The sequence below is a fragment of the Teleopsis dalmanni genome, chromosome 2 (assembly GCF_002237135.1).
Source record: "Teleopsis dalmanni isolate 2A chromosome 2, ASM223713v2, whole genome shotgun sequence".
NCBI lineage: Eukaryota > Metazoa > Arthropoda > Insecta > Diptera > Diopsidae > Teleopsis > Teleopsis dalmanni.
Genome location: NC_051847.1, coordinates 220,479,442 through 220,500,304, shown reverse-complemented (window position 1 = coordinate 220,500,304; position 20,863 = coordinate 220,479,442). Strand labels below are relative to the sequence as shown.

Sequence of the window (20,863 nt, the reverse complement as noted above, 5' to 3'; positions counted from 1 at the left end):
AATCTGATATAAAAATAACAACAAAATTTTCGCATAAATTAATTTATAAAAAAACAAACTTTCTGAGAATTTTTTTATTTGTAGAATGTCGTAAAAACCTCCTCTCCGTGTGCTGTTGCTTTCAGCTAAAAACAGTTCTCAATCGAAGTAAAAACTGAGTTTCATTCACAAATTCCAGTTTTTCGAGTATGGAAAAAGCAAGCATCTTCTGTTAGAGAGTAGATAAAAGTGATATCTAAATGCCTAAAATGTGTATAGAATAAAAGCAATGAAACCAATAAAGACAAAACTTTGAATCCAAACAAAAATCATTAGACAGGAGGCTGGCTGTATGCTGCAGAAAGCATTCAAGTCGGAATTTAGTTCTATGGAAATCAAGCACGTGCGAAGTCGAGTTTTGAAATTTCGTTGGAGGAAAAGAAGGTCTTTCGAAAAGTTTAGTGCGATTATTACGTTTGAATATTTTAGGAAATGCAGTAGTTTTGAATGAAATCATTTAGTAAAATAAAAACAAAACAAAAAAAATTTAAGATATTAATATAAAAATCGAAAAGATAACTATTGCGCGAAAACATGTCTGAAAATCGTAACTCCGCTGCAGAAATGCAGTCCCAGCCGGAGAAGTTAAATTACTTTCAGAAACTTTGGCAGTACCGAAAATATTTAGTGATAGAACCATTTTTCTTCTTCTATCTAATGGCTAGTGTATTTAATTCGGTGGCTATGCAAAGTTTTCCACTTGAGAAGGTGATTACGCTTCCAATTCTGTTACCGCTAATCTAATATTGTACCAAATATACCTATACCAAAAACCCTTTGTCAATATTAATGCGTGATTTTGACATTTCCAGGCCTGTCGAGTTAATTTGCATTACAATAAGATTGTTTGTGATACAACATTGGATAAGGGGGATATTAATTGCGATAGCTATGACTTTACGAACACAACACTGGGTGCTACGCCAGAAATAGCGAATATAACTGCCTCATCCATGGATTTCAATATTACTGTCTGCAAAGCAGAAGTTGAGGCACAGCAATTGGCAGCCGATGTTTCTGGCATAAGAGCACCTATTGGTAAGTGATTTTTGTTTATATTTACTATACAAATTCGGTTATTAATATTGACAATTCCATTTATATGACGTAATTTTTTTAAAAATCCCAATAATTAGTGTTTTTAATTATTGGCATAAAGAAATTTTGTGGCTGGTGGCATTAGAAGAAGATTCGATTTTAAATAAATGTTTAGAACCTGTTCACGGAATTTTATAAATAATAATATAAATATTTTTATACGAAGTTGAAGAACAACGAAAAAACTTATTTATATAAAAGAAACATTAATAAAATATTAACATGTTTGCTGGAAATTCCTGTTTGATTTCAGATTGCTGTTTTCTAAATAAAAATCAAAATGAAAAAATCTTTATTTAAAGAATTTGTTCAATCAACTACTAAATTGGTCATTCTCAGTAGTAATTAATTTTTTTTTATTTACTGTTTTTTAAGTTTGTTTATATCTATTAGTTACAAACAAAAAACTCCAATCTGATCGTCACTGTAAAAAACTATTAAAAACCTAACTAATCTTTATACGGATTTCTAATATCCAAATAAGTTTAAAATTCTGCTTAACTGCGCACCCTACACACGGCACCGACGACTTTCACACACTTGGGCAGGGCAATCTTCCAATGCGAAGTTCTAAAGAAATTCACTTTTAATCATAGAGCATTGAAAAAAAATATAATAATAATAATGTATAGTATATGTGCCATTTGTCTTGATTTCTAAAAATCGCACAACCAGAACTACTAAGGTCGTGTGCGAGTTAGGCTAAGTTGCGTTCTAAATGAGGGAAATTCTAAGTTGTGCCGATAATGTAGTGATGTGTCGATACGTGTTGATAAATAGCTAAATGTGTGCAGTGCAAAAAATCCCAAAAAATCTCCCATTTGGTTTAGCATCAACTTAGCCTAATTCGCACACGTCCTAAATTTTGACTGAAGTCTACATCGTAATTATGTATAAAATATGTGCAATTTTTCATGATTTCTTAAAATCGCATAATCAGAACTACTAAATTTTGATCGAAGTCTACTTGGAACTGGTTCCGAACACATGTGTGTTTCGCTCTTCTTACCATACAAAGAATTTAACCCTAGCAGTATGAGACATCTCCGCACAAAACATAAGCTCATTGTTTTTAAACCGTATTTGTTTATTTCTTTATTCTAAAATAAACATAAATCAATTATTAAGAATGCTTCCTATGTAAATGTAACTTCGAGATATTTTTATACATATTTATATATTCTTAAGTGTGAAAATAAGTGTGCATTGAAGAATTAATGGGCTGGCGAAAAATACTCGGATACGAGTATTTTAATGCTAACTGCTCTGGGTTACTTGGGAGATTAAAATAATTAAATAATAATTAAATGTTAATTGTTTTATTATTTTTAAAATATTGTATAGATTTCATAAGTATTTAGAATTGTTTGCTATTGTATTGTGTCATATGTGATCAATTCAACATTTATAATAAATTCGTGCCCAATTTGTGCAAATTTGTATTTCATGCATTCAACTAATTATTTTAGAATATAAAATTAAATTAAATTAAAAAATGTTTGCAAAATGTCAAAGATTAAAAACTTCCGAAATAAAAATATCTTTCATTCCATACATACATCTAATTAAAAATTAACTATAGAAGATAATATTCTGTAATCTTCACACAAATTTTAAGGTCTTCCTTTGAACTACTTATTATGTTAGAGGAATGGAATTCAAAGACGGTGTACATTTTTTTCGCACAAGGGGGAAAATAAAGAGGGGATTAAGATAAGGAAACATGATAACAATATATACAGACGACTCACCTCACCTTGAACGTATTTACTGCAATCGTAAAATTGCAATACTGACTGACAGCCAGGCAGCTAAAATGACACTCATATTCTACCAGATAACATACAAACTGGTATAAGAGTGCATTGACAAGCTGAACATATTCGGCTGGCACAATCAGGTGCACCTAATATGGATCCCATAACTTGATGGCTTCTAAGGCAATGAAATAGCAGACAAATTGCAAGAAGAGGCGCAGCTTCAAGAATGATAGACCCAGCACCATTATGTGGTGTGGAAAAGAAAGAGAACTCTATTGGGAAATGCTACTAAGACTATTACAATCTAAAATGCTTTTAGGGACTTACAACCTAAAATGCTTCAAAGATTGCATAGGACAATCAAAAAATAACCTAAGAATTATTGCGGGATTATTGACCGGTCACTGTCAATTGAATAATCACCAATCAAAGTTAGAAATTGAATCCAACTCAGATTGTAGATACTGTAAAGAAGAGAGAACAACTGCATACCATGTGCTTGAGGAGTGTCTGGCACTGATGCACAAGCGGCAAAAACACCTAGGAGGGTATTTCATGGATCATAAGAATCCAAGACTAGGAAAGATTGGGTCTATACTGTCTTTCATTAAAGAAATCGGGCTTGGAGAAACGCACTAATCCGACTAAGAGGCACAATAGATCTTTTAGGTAGCAGTCACTTTTTTTCTATCCCTTCTTTTAAAAAAAAATAATGTAGAGAGCAAATTATTAGATTACTTTTAGGAGCTGGCGTCTCGTCAATAAACGTTTACTTTATGCAATATACATTGTACATTGTAATAAAAATATATCTAAATATTTCTTGAATAGATGCCCTAATAAAGAAAAGCAAAATAATCTTAAGGAAAATATGAATAATAAAATTATGCTAGGTTTACACTATTGTATTTAACATGATAAAAATACAGTAATATGTACCAGTCTTTTAATACAAAATTCATACAAAACCAATATACATATAACAGCATGCTGATGTGATTAGATAAGTCTAAGTGTAAACATTGTTCCATTATAAACTCAATTATTATAAAATACTATACTTCATTTAAATAGGCCTTCCAATTAATGTTTTTGGTGGCAAAATCAGGAGTAAGAAAACTATCTTCTTCATTATTCCAGACAAATTTAATTTAAAAAAAATTTAGCAACAAAAGCGTCACCTATTGGGACCAACAATAGTATATTTTCCCTTCTATTTTAATCTATTCAATTCAAATTAATCGTGGGTATAATAACAAGATCTTTATAATTTTTTTTTTTGCAGCTGCTATTTTTCCACTCATCGTTTTACTTTTTGCTGGAGGTTGGAGTGATCGATACAACAAACGCAAACCATGCATGATATTACCCATTTGTGGAGAGGCACTCTCATTTTTATGTTAGTAATATTATATTCGTAAATAGATATACATATATATATTATAAACATTATCATCTAAGGTTCTAAGAATGTTAATAGATTTTAATAATTATAAAAATTATATTATTTGTTTGTCTGAAAGGTCTTCTTGTGTCGGCGGTATTTTTTGATTCTTTACCAATGGAGTTTGGTGCATATTGTGAAGCTATTGTGCCCGCCATATTCGGAGGAATCACTTTCTGTTTAATGGCAGTATATAGTTACATAACAATTGCTACACCAGAAGAGGATCGAATTTTCAGGTAAGATAAAAGAATAGTTTTTAATAATTATGGATGTCGATGTATAGATATTGGTGACGATAGATATTGGTAATCAAGAAGTCATTACATATCGTTGCTAGAAAATTAATTATAAATAGTTAAACTTTCAATTAAGTGAACCATATATATTTTTATTAGTGGTTTAGCTGGTATCGTGGCAAAGGGGGAATATTTTAGAAAAACAAATTCTTACAGTGGTTTTGCCGTATATTATCTTTAGATTATAAGGATAAAGATAAGGATAAAGACCTTGTCGTACTTTTCTTTTTGAATTGTATTATTTAACTTAATACAAGTTTAATATATATATGAATTAATGAAGAAAGAATAAACAAAACGAACTAACTAACTATAGTGCCAAAGTGAGAACTATAATTCCATAAGTTTTCCTCTGGTTACGCCACTGCAATAATTGAATATTACTGCTTTTAAAAGCATATTGATCTTAATGAGGTTATAAAACATTAATATATTAACATTAATATAAAACATAAATATACTAACAAATTATTATGAGCTTTCAAAAGGGATGTCTCTATACTATATAAAAACTATAGCTTGTTCAACCTTAAAACTGAAAAGTAATACAATATTTATATTTAGAAATATTTATTATTCGAACCCATTTAGTATATTTTAGTATTGATTGGTAAACATGGTATGATATACAGATCATGGTGATATTTGGATAATTCCCTCTTTCCCGATATTTTTCTGATATCCGTATAGTTTCACCAATTTGAATTTATTGTTTATATCCATTTGTTGAAACTATATAAAAAATTCGAAATATCCGAAAGCCAGCAGATGTAGTGGAGACCGCACAAAGACAATATTAAATCTTAGAAAAGCAGCACCGAATTATAATTTAATATATAAAATGGAAAAGGGGCCTAGAGAGCAGAACGCTAGGACCATTATTGATCGTTTGTGTTTGGCGTAATATATATAAATTGGAGTTTTTGTTTTACTGGAGGAAAAAAGAAGCTAATTTTTTAATAGAAGTTTGGGTTTAACAGTATGCTGCAACTTAATTAATAAGATTTAATATAATTATTTTTACTATTTTATATATAGAATAATGAATATGAAAGTTCTTATAATTATTATTCATTACTTTTATAAATCATATATCCATATTGACATACGATTGTTCATGTTAATAAAAAATAAAATTAAACCTGGAAATATGGTTTCTTCTCCACTAAAACAGCTATTAGTTATTCATTCTAATAAAATGTTTTTCTAAATAGATTGAATTCTGCAGAAAACAGTTGTGATTAATCAGCAAATTTTTGTAAGAAGCCAACTTTCTGAAGGCGGTGTCTGTTGTAATATATATGTTATTTAATGTTAAACTGAAACAAATGTTATTTATTACTCATAACATATAAATGAAATATATGTCGAAAAAGTCACATATATTTAAAAAGCAAATAATCATCCGTTTCATCAATATATTAAAGAAGTTAATAGTCTACCTCAAACAAGCTTTAAAACAACTGTTATTTACTTTAAGTATAGGTACTTTTAAAACCAGTTAAAACCTATAAATGTTTGTTAGATACATTGTTAAACATGTTTAATATTATATTTGATTGTTTTTTTTTTCCATATTATCAATATCAGGTTCGGTATCTTTGCTATGTTTATTACGGCTGTACCATTCCTGGGTCAACCTGTTAGTGGTTTCTTGTTCCAACAATTGGGTTATACTTGTAAGTAACAAAATAGAACAAACGAAAGTATGTATATTATTTAGAAATTCTTTCAGTGTCTTTTGGCATGGCATTTTGTTTCCAAATTGTCGCTATACTCTATATAATATTCTTCTTAGAAGAGGTAAAGCCTGCAACGTCAGAAAATAAAACAGTTACAGATGCACCACCTCCATTACCAACACAAGCACCACCAGCTTTGCAGGGTGCTGAAAATTTAGCCTATGAAACTACCAATCTAGAGATCGGAAAAACAAATAACATTGAGTTAGTACCACGTAATCAAGGATCAACTACTGCACCCGTTCGGGTTCCAGAACCTCCCGTTGTGAAACGTTCGTTTTTGAGTGAATTTTTCGATCCCACACTGGCGATCGATTGCATCCGTTTTCCGTTCATAAAGAGAGAGAATAATGGCAGAATGTTGCTGATACTTTTGATATTTGCATACTTTTTGACTTTGGGTCCAGCATCTGGTGAGTGAATACAACTTTTGGATTTATTTTTAACTTTTATGTGTTAATTAGGTTTATGACTTAATGATTTAACATTTTTGGTTGTGTTACTAATTTAATTAATAAACTTAGTCTAATTGCTTTGATTGTTAATTGTTTCATTAAACGGTTTTTGCAATTTATAGGCGAAAATGATTACTGGTTTCGATACGTCGTCAAGAAATTAAATTGGAACGGCAACGATTATAGTTTTTACTTCACATTTTCCTCTGCGGCTGCATTAGTAGGTGTGTAGAAAAGAAATATATAACAATACAATAAATATTAAATAATATTATTTTTTAATTGTTTAAAATAGGCACATTTATTGGTACCGCTATATTGAGTAAGATTTTCAAATTTGCGGATTCTACAATTGGTATTCTTTCGGCGTTGGCCATAGTATTCTCGCGTATACTTTTTGTAATATACTTTAATTATTTATTTTTAAATAAATTTTTTTAGATTTTAATTACAAAATATTTTCTTGTAGGCTTTTTCTAAGGACACAGCTTCTTTCTATGTTGCTGGTGTAGTGGACATGTTTGTCAGTTTACGTGTGATTGCTATTAAAGCTATTGGGTCCAGTATTGTAGATGGCGAAGAATTGAGTAAATTTTTAACAAAGTTCTTAGATTTTATTTAAATGTCTATCATACACAATGTTTTTTTAGGTAAAATGTATTCAATTTTCGGCATCAGCGAACCGATTGGTCAATTCATATTCCCACCTATCTTCAGCGCAATCTACAGCGACACAGTCAACACATTTCCGGGTGCGATATTCTTGTTCGGCGAAATCTTCTATGTACCAAATGTAATTGTATTCGTGTAAGTAATTATATATTATTTATTATAATTGGAATAATTAAAGTCATATATTGGAAAATTTATACTTCACCTTTTATTAAATAGACTTTGCTATTTCATTTTACGCCGGAATAAGAGTAAAAAATCTCAAAATGCTGTCGAAAATGGCCAAAATGGTCAAAATGGTCAAAATGGCAATGCGAATGGTGGCCATGCAAATCCAGATTGTGAAATCACTAGTCTTTAAATATAGTTTATTTGTTTTTGTATATCATCTGTAAAATATAAAAAAATATATAATATTTTATAAAATAATTTTTTTTATTAATTTTCTATAATTAAGAATAAGAAACATAAATTTAAAGAGCAATCCATATAGGTTAAAAATAATATAACCACATATAAATAATAATCATATAGAATTAGTTGGGTATAGTATTATAGAATAACCTAACCCAACCTCTTCTAACTTAAGCTAATCAAAAAAATATTACTCAAGTTCTAATAATTACAGCCTCATACGTACCACACTTGGGCTTTTCACAGTGTGGGCACAAATAATAGATTGCATATGAGAATCTCTCAAACTGAAGATACTTTAAAATTATTGGGTTTTCTAATTTATAGAAAAGAAAGTAGAATAATAAAACAAAATCATAAAATCTGAGTAACTACATTAGTTTTGAATAGTTTTAATAACACATGTGCGTACTTCCCCCTCTCCACGATTTTATGAGTCTTTTTATTAACGCCATAAAGTCAATCAGCAAAAACCAAAAAGAAGAAAACCAAAGAAGAAACTACCTACCGAAAACTACCGAAGCAGAGATACGCCAACCGTAGACGGTGTGAAACCTCAAGGCAACCTCAAGGCAAAAATAACCAAAGTGGTAATTTTAATCAACAAATGCATTCAATCTGTTCATCGAGCGTAAATGGTGTTGCATATATCCTTTGAGGAGTCTGAAGGATGTTTGTGCGCAAATGTGTGATATGAGCGTCATTGTTCTTGTGTGAATGAGGCGGGCGTAGGTTTTTAGGTTTTTAACACTTACTAAATACCACTTGTGCTTTCCGAACTCTCAAAACAATTGGGTTCTAATAATCACACTTAATCTGCATGCGCGTACACGGCCATCCGCACTTACACGTACTTGCCTGGCGGCTGAGCTACAGCCACACTCACACTGCTGCACTTGTTGCTTTAGTCCTTTTGTGAAATCCTTTTTCTGGATTGAATTAAAAAAACTGGATTTCGCTACTTTATTGGTGAAGTATAAAAGGCCAAGCGAACTTGCCAAAATTATTCAGTTTTCCTTGATAGCTTTTCGATTGAAACCGTACCGCTGAGCAACGCGAAAGTGAATCAGAAATATTAATAAATTTATTTTTTTTTCTTTAGGTAAGTGTAATTAAATAATTTTAATTAATTAAATAAAATAAATTAATAAATTTAATAACAAATTTTAATAACATAAATGAATAGCAATAAGCGCTATCCCATAAAATAATAATATTGCATTGAAACATAATTGAAAGTGAAAGATAGATACAAAGCATGTAAAGTATGTATAGATCGGATTGATTTGCAAACTAAAAAATTTATTTTATAAGATTTTTAAAAATAAATTTTATAAAAATTTTTATTATAAATATTTTACGATATAAAGGACAGCATTTGCGAAAAGGATTTGTAAAGAGACGGCATTTCGAACTTCGAAATCTTGTGTGACTAGGAAGGACCACAGATTGGATCAGTTTCAACAAGTCAAGCACACAAAGGATTGATTAGTCCATATTATGATATCAGCTATGAGCAAATATTAACTTTTTATTGACTTAATTTGTCACTACTAAGCTAATTCCTATATAATTATATCCACAATGAATCAAAGTTTCAAGAATGTTGATGAATTGATGCTTTAGGTTTAAAAGATTTCGACTATATCTTCGTCATTATTTATAAAATATATATTGATGTGTAATAAGTAATGGCTAAGTCACAGGTCTTTCAAGCCTAACGCATTAATTTACCAATCTTTTTCGAGCTTTGTTATTGGATGGGTAGAATGGGTAGTATTACCTCAATGTCGTCTTTTTAAGAACTTTTCTTCAGATTTCGATACTGATATCAAAATAGCAGTAATAGTACAAAAGAATAGCATTTTACAATAATTGATTGAGTATCAAAAATTCTAATATTACAAAATCTTATTGATTGGAAGGTACACATATATCGCTAGAGGGTTATCAACAGCTATATCTTCATTATGACACACATTTTAAAACTTTTAACAAAAGTGAATGATGACTTAACTCGACAATTTTACTTGCTAGTCTTCGAAAACAATAATATGAGTAGACATTGTTCTTCCATGGAGACTAACTATTGTGTTATAACTATTGGTGATACGCGGAATTTATTTGTATATTTAACACTTTTTACAAGTTAAGGGTGTACAGTGACGTCCAAAATAAACTTGAAAAATCACCCAAGATCATGTCTTACCTATGATGAGGTAACGATGAGTTAGTTGTTATTGCGAAATATTTAAATATATGACTAAGCATACATATTCTTAACTGATTGGCGGTGGTAGCCGTAGGGTGTTTCTTTATTACATTTGCTAATATTTGTTGCAGACCCTGTTGTATAAAATATGCTTTACGTTTGCCACAATTTCATACATACGAATATCAAACACCTCTCGGAAAATATGCAAATTAAGTGTTTCAGTTGAGTCTTAGAAAATCAAGGATGTGATATAAATCTGTCACAAAGAAGCAAAACGATATTGATACTAAATAAAAATCCTATTCTAAGCATCGAAAGAAACTGAAGAATCTAGTAAACTAAACAGATGATGACATTAAATATTTATTTCTTTTCGTTTAAATGTTAGACAACGTTAAATTTAAAATTTTGAATTTGTTTTAACAGTCATATTTATTATCAATAGAAAAAATACTAAATATTTTATATTTTTTATGTAAAATAAAATTAGAAGCAGAAAGGATCTATTGCCGTCGACCTTCTATTAGTTCTACCACGTTATTTCATCACTTAACGGGCTTTTTATTTAAAATTCAATGCATTTCAAAACTTAAATAGGAAAATACACAACTGTTTTAATGACATTAGGTAATTACACAAAATGCTACAGTGCATTGTAAGCGTATGTACAGTTTTAAAAGTACTGTTTAGTTTACTTTGCAGTAAAGACCGTAATACGATCTTTGCAATATACGCACAGACTTAATTTACATAAGATGAATCTAAGATTTGATATCTCTTCAATCTTCTGCTTTTTTTCACTATTGCTTAGCATTTGATTTGGATAATAATAAATAAAGAAAAAACAGTTTTTATGAAATATTCCGTCTACGATGAAAGTTCATTGTTTTCATAATCGACAACTTTTTGTATAATATTCTGCTATTGCAGTTTAACTTTAGACATAAATTATTTAGTTTTTATTATAATATAATAATGAAGACGACAAATAACTCATGAGTCTGAGATTGAATACTATTGTATACTAAAATAACACATGATCTTTAAAAATTAGAATGTATTATTATTAAAATCGCCACATTTTACTACTCTTCTTAATACGGCTTCATATAACTTATGGGTCAATCCTTAAATCTGTATAGTACGAAATTAAAAAATTAAAATTTAAAATAAATAACTAAAAGCTTTAATTAGAGTCTTGAATCAATAACGAGACACTTAATTAGTAATATTTCTTTTTAGTTAATATTTCTTGCAAAAACTGTTCGTTTAAGCAGAACAGTTTTAAAAATACGAAATACGAAGTCAATACTTACATTTTGGAAGGTATTGAAAGTGATTAACAATGTTATTCAAAGCCCGTAACAATCTGTCCCACTGACATCTATCTGTCGCTAGATACCGAAAATTCTTTTGAATTCATTTCAATAGTCAATCTATTTATTTCCGAAATCTAGCTCACAAGAGATGGCACGAAATTTCTCCGAATCAATTTTTAAAATATTTGGATGCTCAAATCAAAATTTTATTGGTTATGATATTAAAATAAAAAACTTTAAAAAGTCACAAATATTCATTCTTAATAAATATAGAAAAATTAGACTAAATGGAATAAGATTGTGTATAAAGACAAATCACAAATATTCACCAAGTCAAATCGATTAAATGGCTAAAATGATAGTCATAAATACCACTTATAGTAATATTTAAATAAATTAAAAGATACTCATATATCGTTTTCTAATACTCATATTTAACATGTCCCCATTGCTTCAAAGTGAAGAAAATATCTCTAATCTCAATAAAGTTAAACTATCAATGAACCGATAAATAATCCGATACTGAAGAGCTCAATCATATATAAGTTTGTGTTATAAAATGTTCAAATTTATTTAACTGTAAGTCTTTCGTTATTGAAATATTTGAATTAAATAATGAACGACTTTTTGAAAGATAAATAACACAAATAAATATTGCATTTAAATCATTCATTCATAAGAAAGTTTGACTTAAATTGATAACTCTATGCTCCAATTGAGTTGGCTCTATGCTCCAACTAAGAAAAAAGGATCAAATACATTGACAAGGGTCAATAGACTTTTACCGGCAACATTCCTTTATAATACAATCTTCTTTTTGATTCATTTGTGTTGCTCCATAGTTTCTTATACATTGTGACCGAAAAGTTTCCGGTCATAAATAAATAAAACGCAAAATTCTTAATCTTCATCAATATTTATTTTATCTCCTTCAAAATATGGCTCCATTAGAAGCGATACACAAATGCCAACGTCTCCATCATTCAAAACATTTTATAGGCGCTTTCCGGTATGGCTTTGAGTTCCCTCTGCGAATTCTGTTTTACGTCTTCTATGGATTCAAAACGCGTTCCTCTGAGTGGTAATTTGAGGTTGGGAAACAGGAAAAAGTCACACGGTGCAAGATCAGGTGAATACGGTGGCTGTTCGATGGTATTTATTGAATGTTTGGCCTTAAAATCGTTGATAATGTTGAACAAATTGAGGTGAATCGGAACAAGCCGGGCGTTGACACGTCGCATACACAAATTTTCCACCAAAATCAAACGAGCCATCTCACGACCGATGCCTAGCTCTCGTGCTATCTCTCTAACACTCACATGAGGATTTTTGAACACGATTTCCTTTGCCTTTTCAATGTTTTCGTCGGTGGTAGAGGTCGAAGGTCGTCCAGAACGCGGCATGTCTTCGACGGTCGTACGACCGTCCTGAAAGGCTTTGTACCACTCATAAACTTGAGTTTTCGATAAAACTGATTCCCCATAAGCCTTTTGTAGCATTCGCAACGATTCTGCACACGAAATTTCGTTCGAAACACAAAATTTGATGCAAACTCTTTGTTCAATATTTTTTTCCATTGTTTTTTTCGCAACGCACTACTGAGGTGAACTGGTTTCAACAGCTGCCGTAAACGAACTGTCTGACAGATCGCGCTCATTTTTGGCATAGTAATTGTCCTTAATTGCTGCCAAACTACATAAACTTAAAATATCGAAAAATATACAGCGCGCGAATTTTAAATGAGAACCTCCGAAAACCTTTCGGTCACAATGTAAATGTCCTAGAATATTAAGTAATTAGTATAATTAATAACGTACCTATCTTGTTAGATTTGACTGCCAGAGTCAATCGTAGTCGTTTAAGATATAATCTAGAAGTCTTAAAATCTGAACTCTGTATGTTAGTTAAATTAGTTTATTTCTGCAATTTAAAAAATAAACAAAAATATATAATTCTAAATTTTTGTTAAAAAAATTATTTTTAAATTTGAATTTAAATCTTTTCATATCTAGAACTGCTACAAAAGCTCACTGAACCCAAATGCTGAGCCTGTGCAAAATGTTAATGTTGCCACTGCTGCTCTTTACCTTTTTCTCAATGGCATGCATGGGTCAAACTTTTCAGTATTCTCGAGGTTGGACAAATGGAAAAAGAGCTAATCTGGGTACTGGTGCTGCACGTTATCGCGATGAAAGCAATATACCAGAACTAATGGAGCTACAAGGCGGAGAAAGAAAATTGGAAAAGTATTGAGTTATTAAATAAATAAAATTTTTGAGTTTTTATAGAAGTTTAGAAGTTTGTTTCTTTTTTTTGTTTTAAATAATATTTGAAATTATTTGCTAATAAAATAAAATATATTTGTTTTTTGGTAGATGTCTCATTCAATTGCAACATTTCATGCACAATCCTTTATTACGTGCTGTACCCTACGCTGGCACATTAAATTTAGCCTCAACTCCTAATGCAAATCCCAATAGTAACAGCAACAACAACAACAACAACAACAATTTATTCTCAAATCGTCATCAATCAAACGAAATTTTCGAAGACTTGAACGGTGCTGAAGTCACCGATTATGGAAAACATTAAATGCGCTTAAAAGGATAATAGAGAAAACTACCACGAACTGTTAGAAAAGATAAATTTATATGAAAAATTATGTTAGATATATATATATTATATAGATGAAATCAAATAAGAAAATTATTTAAAAAAAATTTTAATTAAAAACTCAATATTAGCAAAAAATTGCTACAAAAATACTAAAAAAAAAAATATGACGAATATAAAAAACTAAATTTGTTAAATTTATTAAAATAAGAAATACTTTTAAAAGATATTAACAAGTACATTTATGTTCATATATAATTACAAAAATTATTAAAAAAAATATTAAGGAAAATTTTTTGCAGTGAACAATTTAATTTTTAATGAAATTAAATTTGAAAATATTTTTTCGCTATTTAAAAATTATATACAAAAAAAAAAAAATTAAATTAAATGTGTACATACAATGCCTGTTAACAAAAATTGTTCAGGTCAAGGCATTATGATTTTAATTTAATTAAAATCAAATAATTTATTATAAATCACTCCTTCCTTTCTCATATTTAATTCATTAAAAATTTTAAACATTATTTTTTTACTAAGAACTTAAATGTGCTTTTGGGCTGAAGTATCTTTTAGAATATATCTTAACTGTTATACGTATTTTTAATAAAATTCAAGATTTGAAATCATAATCCCAAAATTCTGGATATTTACTTAATGAAGACAACAATTATTATTATTATTGAGTAAGGGATCGTGCACTGCGACCTAAAAGATCTATTGTGCCCCTTTGTCGGGTTAGAGTATTTCTCCAAGTCCGATTTCTTTAATGAAAGACAGTATGGATCCTATCTTCTCCAGTCTTGAATCCTTATGATCCATGAAATACCCTCCTAGGTGTTTCTTTCGTTTATGCATCAGTGCCGGGCACTCCCCAAGCACATGGTATGCCGTTTCTCTCTCTTCCCTGCAGTATCTGCAGTCTGAGTTGGATTGAATTCCTAACTTCGATAGGTGATTATTCAATCTGCAGTGACCGGTCAGTAAACCCGTAATAATTCTTATGTTAGTCTTTGATTGCACTATGCAATCTTTAAAGCGTTTTAGGTTGTAAGTCCCTAAAAGCATTTTAGATTGTGAGAGTCTTGGTAGCATTAACCAATAGAGTTCTCTCTCTTTTTTTCTCTGCGTCATTCATTATAATGGATAGAGCTCCTTTGCCTAAACCACAGAATGGTTCTGGGCCTATCATTCTTGATGCCGCGCCTCTTCTTGCAAGTTTGTCTGCTATTTCATTACCTTGGATACCAGTATGTCCCGGAATCCATAAAAGGTGCACCTGATTGATCCCACCGAGTGTGTTCAGCTTGTCAATGCATTCCCATACCAGTTTGGATGTTACCTGGTAAGATATGAGTGCCATTATAGCTGCCTGGCTGTCAGTCAGTATTGCAATTTTACGGTTCCGGTAGTTACGTTCAAGATTGAAACTGGCGCATCTATCTATCGCGTATATTTCCGCTTGAAAGATGGTTGTATTGTTTCCTAATGCTTCCCAGTATTTTTTGCCTGGTCCATAAACACCAGCTCCAGCTCCCTCATTGGTGAGAGAGCCGTCTGTATACCATGTTATCATGGTTTCTTTTATTTTTGGGATGTTAGACAAACCCTCCCAGTTCTTTTTGTTGCCAAGTTCAGTTTTGAAGTTTTTTGTAAAGTTATGCTTTACAATCATCCTGTCCATTGGCATTTCAATTTCTGGGATTTGTGCAGCCAAAGTATCAAGTTTTTTGCTATTGGTTTCAAGACCAGTCACCTTATTTGTATTTACTCTTAGAGCAGCCCTCTTCGCCTGTGATTGCACATAGATATGAAGAGGAGTAAGTTCCAGGAGTACTTCAATTGAAGACGTGGGACATGTTCTCATTGCTCCTGTTATGCTTACACATGCAAGTCGTTGTACCTTGTTGAGTGTGTTGATAACGCTTTGTTGATTTGTGCAGTTCTGTCAGACTATTGATCCGTAGGTGATCATTGGTCTGATTACTGCTGTGTATATCCATCGCAGTGACTTTGGTGTACATCCCCAATTCTTACCTGCGATGGATCTACATGTCATAAAGGCTTTGGTTGCCTTTTTTGTCACTTCTTGGATATGAGATTTCCATGTTAATTTTTGGTCTAAAATTATACCCAAAAATTTTACCTCCTTTTGTAGTTTTATTTCAAACCCATCTAAGCGGATGGGTTTAAGGTTTTTTATTTTGTATTTCTTAGTGAATAGCACAATAGTTGTTTTTGCTGGATTTATTTTCAGCCCAACCGAATTGCACCATTCTTTAGTTAGTTTTAAGCCTAACTGGATTCTTTCGCACAGAGTACTCTCAAATTTTCCTCTGCAGATAATTACCACATCATCGGCGTACCCCTGGATTTGGAAGCCATTCCTGTCCAGTTTTACCAATAGTTCATCCACTACCATACTCCACATAAGGGGTGATAATACTCCACCTTGTGGGCACCCTCGCGAAGTATTTGCAAAAATATTACCATTGCTGGTCGGAATTTCTACTCTCCTGGTGCGAAGCATATTGCTCATCCAGCGTGAGAGTGTGCCATTGATTCCTCTTTTAGAAATAGTTGAGTTTATAACCTCATGTGAAGTGTTATCAAAGGCTCCTTCAATGTCTAAGAAAGCGCAAATTGCTATCTCTTTCTTATCTATGCTGTCCTGAATCGTGTTACTTAGTTGATGCAGGGCCGTTTCTGTCGACTGCCCTGCCCTATAGGCATGTTGGCGACTGTATAGTGGAGTTACTTTCAGTGTAGTATTCCTGACATAGTTATCCACAACTTTTTCTACTACTTTAAGTAGGAAGGATGTGAGGCAGATTGGTCTGAAGGATTTCGGGTGAGTAGGATCTCTCTTGCCCGCCTTCGGAATAAAGACCACTTTTGCCCTTCTCCACATGTTTGGTATATATCCCAATGCAATACTGACTCTGGCTATTCTAGTTAATGGACCTAGTAGCTGTTCAATTCCTTTTTGAAGTAATGCCGGAAAGACACCATCAATACCTGGAGATTTCAGTGGCTTGAGCGAATTTACCGCCCACCTGATTTTAGGCATTGTGATTATATTTTTGGCAAATTTCCAATCATCCTTCTTTACTGTTTTAGGGGGTTCAGTGTGTTCTGATTCCGTCCCTAGAGTTGTAGAGGATCCTGGGAAGTGTACGTCCAGAAGTAGTTGTATCTTTTCTTCTTCACCTTCGGTGAAACTTCCATCTTCTCGCTTGAGATTTGTGGAGGTGAGGCTACTGCTTTTTGCAAGTACCTTGTAGAGTCTTGATACCTCCGTAGTGCTTTCTATGCTTTCGCAGAATTTTTGAAAGCTTCTGCGTTTAGAGGCCCTAATTTCTCTATTGTACAAAGTAAGTTTTTTCCTATATTCTGACCAGTCTCCTGTTCGCTTTGAGTAGTTAAAAAGTCCTCTAACAGTGTTTCTTAGGTTTTTAAGGTCATTGTTCCACCAAGGCACATCCTTGATGGAGTTAATCAGGCTTAATGGACAGCTATCCTCATATGCATTTAGTATGGCCCCATTAAGGTTTTCTAGGTAATTTTCTAATTGAATTTCATTCTGAATGATTTCATCTAGCCCTAATTGGACAAGATTGTCTTTCAGATTTTCCGTGTAGTTCTCCCAATTTGTTTTTCTTGGGTTCCTTAAAATTTTTTGTTAATTGGTGAACCTTCAATGTCGAACCTTAGAATTCTATGATCAGACATAGATGGTTCACTGGATACTCTCCAGTTTTTCACAAGCTCACAACCTCGAGTATTTCCTATAGTAATATCTAGGACCTCTTTGCGTGAGATAGTTACAAATGTTGGTGTATTACCTACATTACATATTTCTAATTTTTTACTAGTTATAAATTCTAAAAGGTACTCACCTCTTATATTGGTGTTAGTGCTTCCCCAAACTTCGTTGTGTGCGTTGGAGTCGCAACCGAGTATAAGAGGCAATTTCATTCTCTCGCAGTAGTTTACCAGTTTAACGACCTCTGCAGATGGTACCTGAGTGTCGTCTCCTGGTAGATAACCTGTAGCTACGACTACGTTCCGTAGAACTCCGTTGATGTTAGCCGGAATCTGTATGGCAACGAGGTCCCTGGAGAGAAATTCTGAAAGACAGATAAAGTTGATATTAATATTCAATAAAATGCAGGTTCTTGGTTTATCACATCTTACATCCCAAATTGTCTGCATATTCTTTGCAGTCAAACCACAGATTCGACCCCTGTAAATCCAGGGTTCTTGGACCAGCACTATGCTCAGGTTCGATTTGAGCGTAGCCCTTGCAATAACTGCCGACGCAGCTTTTGCATGGTGGATATTTATTTGGGCGATTCTAGTGCTGGTCATCAGGTGGTTATTCCTCCTTCGTTTCTTCTATCAGACCGTCGTCGGTGTCTGACAGAAAGATTCTTTCGGAGTCTTCCTCGGACGCCAAGTTCAGTAGAGAGAGATCTAGATTCTCAATGTCCTCACTCTCGTGAGGTAGCACGCTGATATCTTCAATCTTCTCGCTCCTGGTCGCCTCCTCCTCCACTAGTTCCGCAACAGTTGCAGGTATCGTTCCTACAGCTGGTGTATTTTCCCCAGCTGAGTTACTTCTTTCCTTGTTGTCTCGTCCCTTATGCAGGTGAATTGGTACGGAACTGAACCTGTAGAAGATCCTACAGCCGTTGGTTGTTATGGCTTCCTGAGACCGGTTGTCAATCCCGATTGTTAGGAGTTTGCCATTTTTCAGATCCTTGCTGCTAAAAACTCTCCACATCTGAGTATGTAGACCCTCATTTTGAGTTATGAGTAGTTTTAGCAGCTTTTCCGTGTCGACCCCTTTAGCTCTTGGGAGGTAGACTGTCAACATGTGTAATTTCGGTATTTTGTCCCCGACACACGTGGTGAGTTCAGCACCTTCCCATCTGTTCAGCTTAGGTGCCGTTCCATGGATAAAATTAGCCGCATCCTCGTCTACGCAGTCAACCAGTATAAGTCCTGGGCGAAAGTGTATCCCGCTAAATCGTAGCTTGGCATCCCATCCTTTATACATCTCCTCAATGAGAAGTTCCTCGATTTTACCTTGCTCCTCCCTAGAGAGATTTGATTCCGGGTAAGATTTCGGAAGAATTGCTATTCTTAAGCTCTTGGCTACATTAGCGTAACTGCTACCCGATATTATTTTTCTCGGTTGTTTTGGTGCTGTCATTTGCGTACCATCCTTTGCTTGTGGAGGTTTCTCATTCCCTCTTCTTTTCTTAGCTGATTGATGATCGATCGGACTAATTTCTTGGGCAGACCTCTTCTTAGAGTCTTGATTGCCCCTCGGCCGATTGAGCGCCTTTTCCTTGGCTGCCTCCGGTGCTAAGCCTTCTTTGAGATAGCGCAGGTACCATTTTGTACCCGCACCGCTCAAACCAGTAGATTTCCTGGCGTCGCGAAAGCTTTGGCCGGAGTTTAGTCCAGTGCTTGTCGAGGGCTGTGGTAGTGTTTCGATCGTTACATCTTTTGGTGCAACCTTTGAACCCAGAGTTCCTTGACTTCCTTTTCGTAACGAAAGTTCCGTTTTTGATTCAGTTGGCAGAGAGCTAGTATTGTTCCTAGCTTCTTTGCCCTCAGTACTTTTTTCCGCTTTCCGTTTTGGAAAGGGTGCCTGGCGATCGGTATGTTGGATATCAGACTCCGACCGATTTACCAGTTTATTTGCAGTGTGTGTTCCTGCTGGTTTTTTATATTGTTTTTATTATTTTTATTCAAATTATGTTCCATTAAATTCCCACGAGTGTGGGGGAAAGGAGGTCCGCCGTGTCATAGCCCCCGATAACACGGTAAGCCCACAGTTACTCAATGAGGCGGGCAGGTATCATTGAGGTGCGACGCTAGAATACAGTCTGTTACCCCCGACTGCAAACAAGTCCGATGAACACGTGCAAATTCCGGATTGGGGGGGAAGATGGAGGTGGAGAGGGATAGGGGTATTGAAATGTTGATAGTAGGGAATATTTAGGAATGGGAAGGTGCGGGTTTGGCTCGCATTAGCCGCTATAAGCGTTACCAGGGATCACCACGTGGAGGCCCTCCTTTCGAAGGGGGTGAGTACTTGGGATTAGTCTCACCTGCGAGTCCATCTAGTGAAATACTAGGAAGACAACAATTAGTTTCTTTCAAAATTTATTTTAAATACCCAAAACTATCTATTACCATAAAATCGATAGTGTTGAACGCATATGTCAACGAAGTCAATGCGAGTCAATCAACACACGAATTTGTATTTGCAGAACAATCGATTAAAATGCAAAATTAATTTTATTAAGAGCAGGAAATGCAACAACCATTGTAGCAATAATATCTCGAGCAACAACAACGTTGACAACAACAACAACAATATCGTAAGGATATTGCATATATATCAACCGACAAATGCGTTAACAATGAATTGCACTTATATGAAGTAAGAACAATGACAGCATGTGACAAACACGACCTTTAACGTCACAACTAACCAACCAAAACACTAACATATAAACTAACATATAGCGTTGCTATGCATATCCTGGGAAATATTACCTTCACAGCCTACAACGCAAATCCTCCCCTCAACTGCGCATGAGTTTTCATAAGTGTAACGTCGCATCAATGCCCATCACTTGTAATTGCATTTTAATGCAATTACTCTGAACAGCAACTCAATCCGGAGTGTAGGTTGCGCTTCACATGCTTCGAACACTTCAACGTTTGGATATCAACTTGGAACAAGTTGAACGCATCCTTGCACGGTTAATAT

General features: G+C 33.3%; 3 protein-coding genes across 3 annotated transcripts; 2 read left to right on the top strand and 1 right to left on the bottom strand.

Annotated features, from left to right (window-relative positions):
• The first annotated feature begins 304 nt into the window (after positions 1 to 304).
• Positions 305 to 7,923, top strand: LOC119681028. Its single transcript, XM_038094089.1, has 11 exons — positions 305 to 747; positions 852 to 1,077; positions 4,183 to 4,296; positions 4,421 to 4,580; positions 6,231 to 6,319; positions 6,376 to 6,795; positions 6,960 to 7,061; positions 7,133 to 7,236; positions 7,307 to 7,424; positions 7,488 to 7,644; positions 7,729 to 7,923. The coding sequence occupies exons 1-11, from the start codon at positions 574 to 576 to the stop codon at positions 7,868 to 7,870; spliced, it is 1,806 nt and encodes a 601-aa protein (XP_037950017.1). The 5' UTR covers positions 305 to 573; the 3' UTR covers positions 7,871 to 7,923.
• A 1,024-nt stretch (positions 7,924 to 8,947) lies between these two features.
• LOC119681034 (pro-corazonin-like) lies at positions 8,948 to 14,148 on the top strand. The gene is made up of 3 exons (XM_038094096.1): positions 8,948 to 9,025; positions 13,470 to 13,703; positions 13,833 to 14,148. The coding sequence occupies exons 2-3, from the start codon at positions 13,498 to 13,500 to the stop codon at positions 14,047 to 14,049; spliced, it is 423 nt and encodes a 140-aa protein (XP_037950024.1). The 5' UTR covers positions 8,948 to 9,025; positions 13,470 to 13,497; the 3' UTR covers positions 14,050 to 14,148.
• Positions 14,149 to 17,568: 3,420 nt separating this feature from the next.
• On the bottom strand, positions 17,569 to 20,216 carry LOC119681031. The gene is made up of 2 exons (XM_038094092.1): positions 18,268 to 20,216; positions 17,569 to 18,200 (listed from the first exon to the last, which is right to left on the bottom strand). The coding sequence occupies exon 1, from the start codon at positions 19,286 to 19,288 to the stop codon at positions 18,449 to 18,451; it is 840 nt and encodes a 279-aa protein (XP_037950020.1). The 5' UTR covers positions 19,289 to 20,216; the 3' UTR covers positions 17,569 to 18,200; positions 18,268 to 18,448.
• Positions 20,217 to 20,863: the final 647 nt, after the last annotated feature.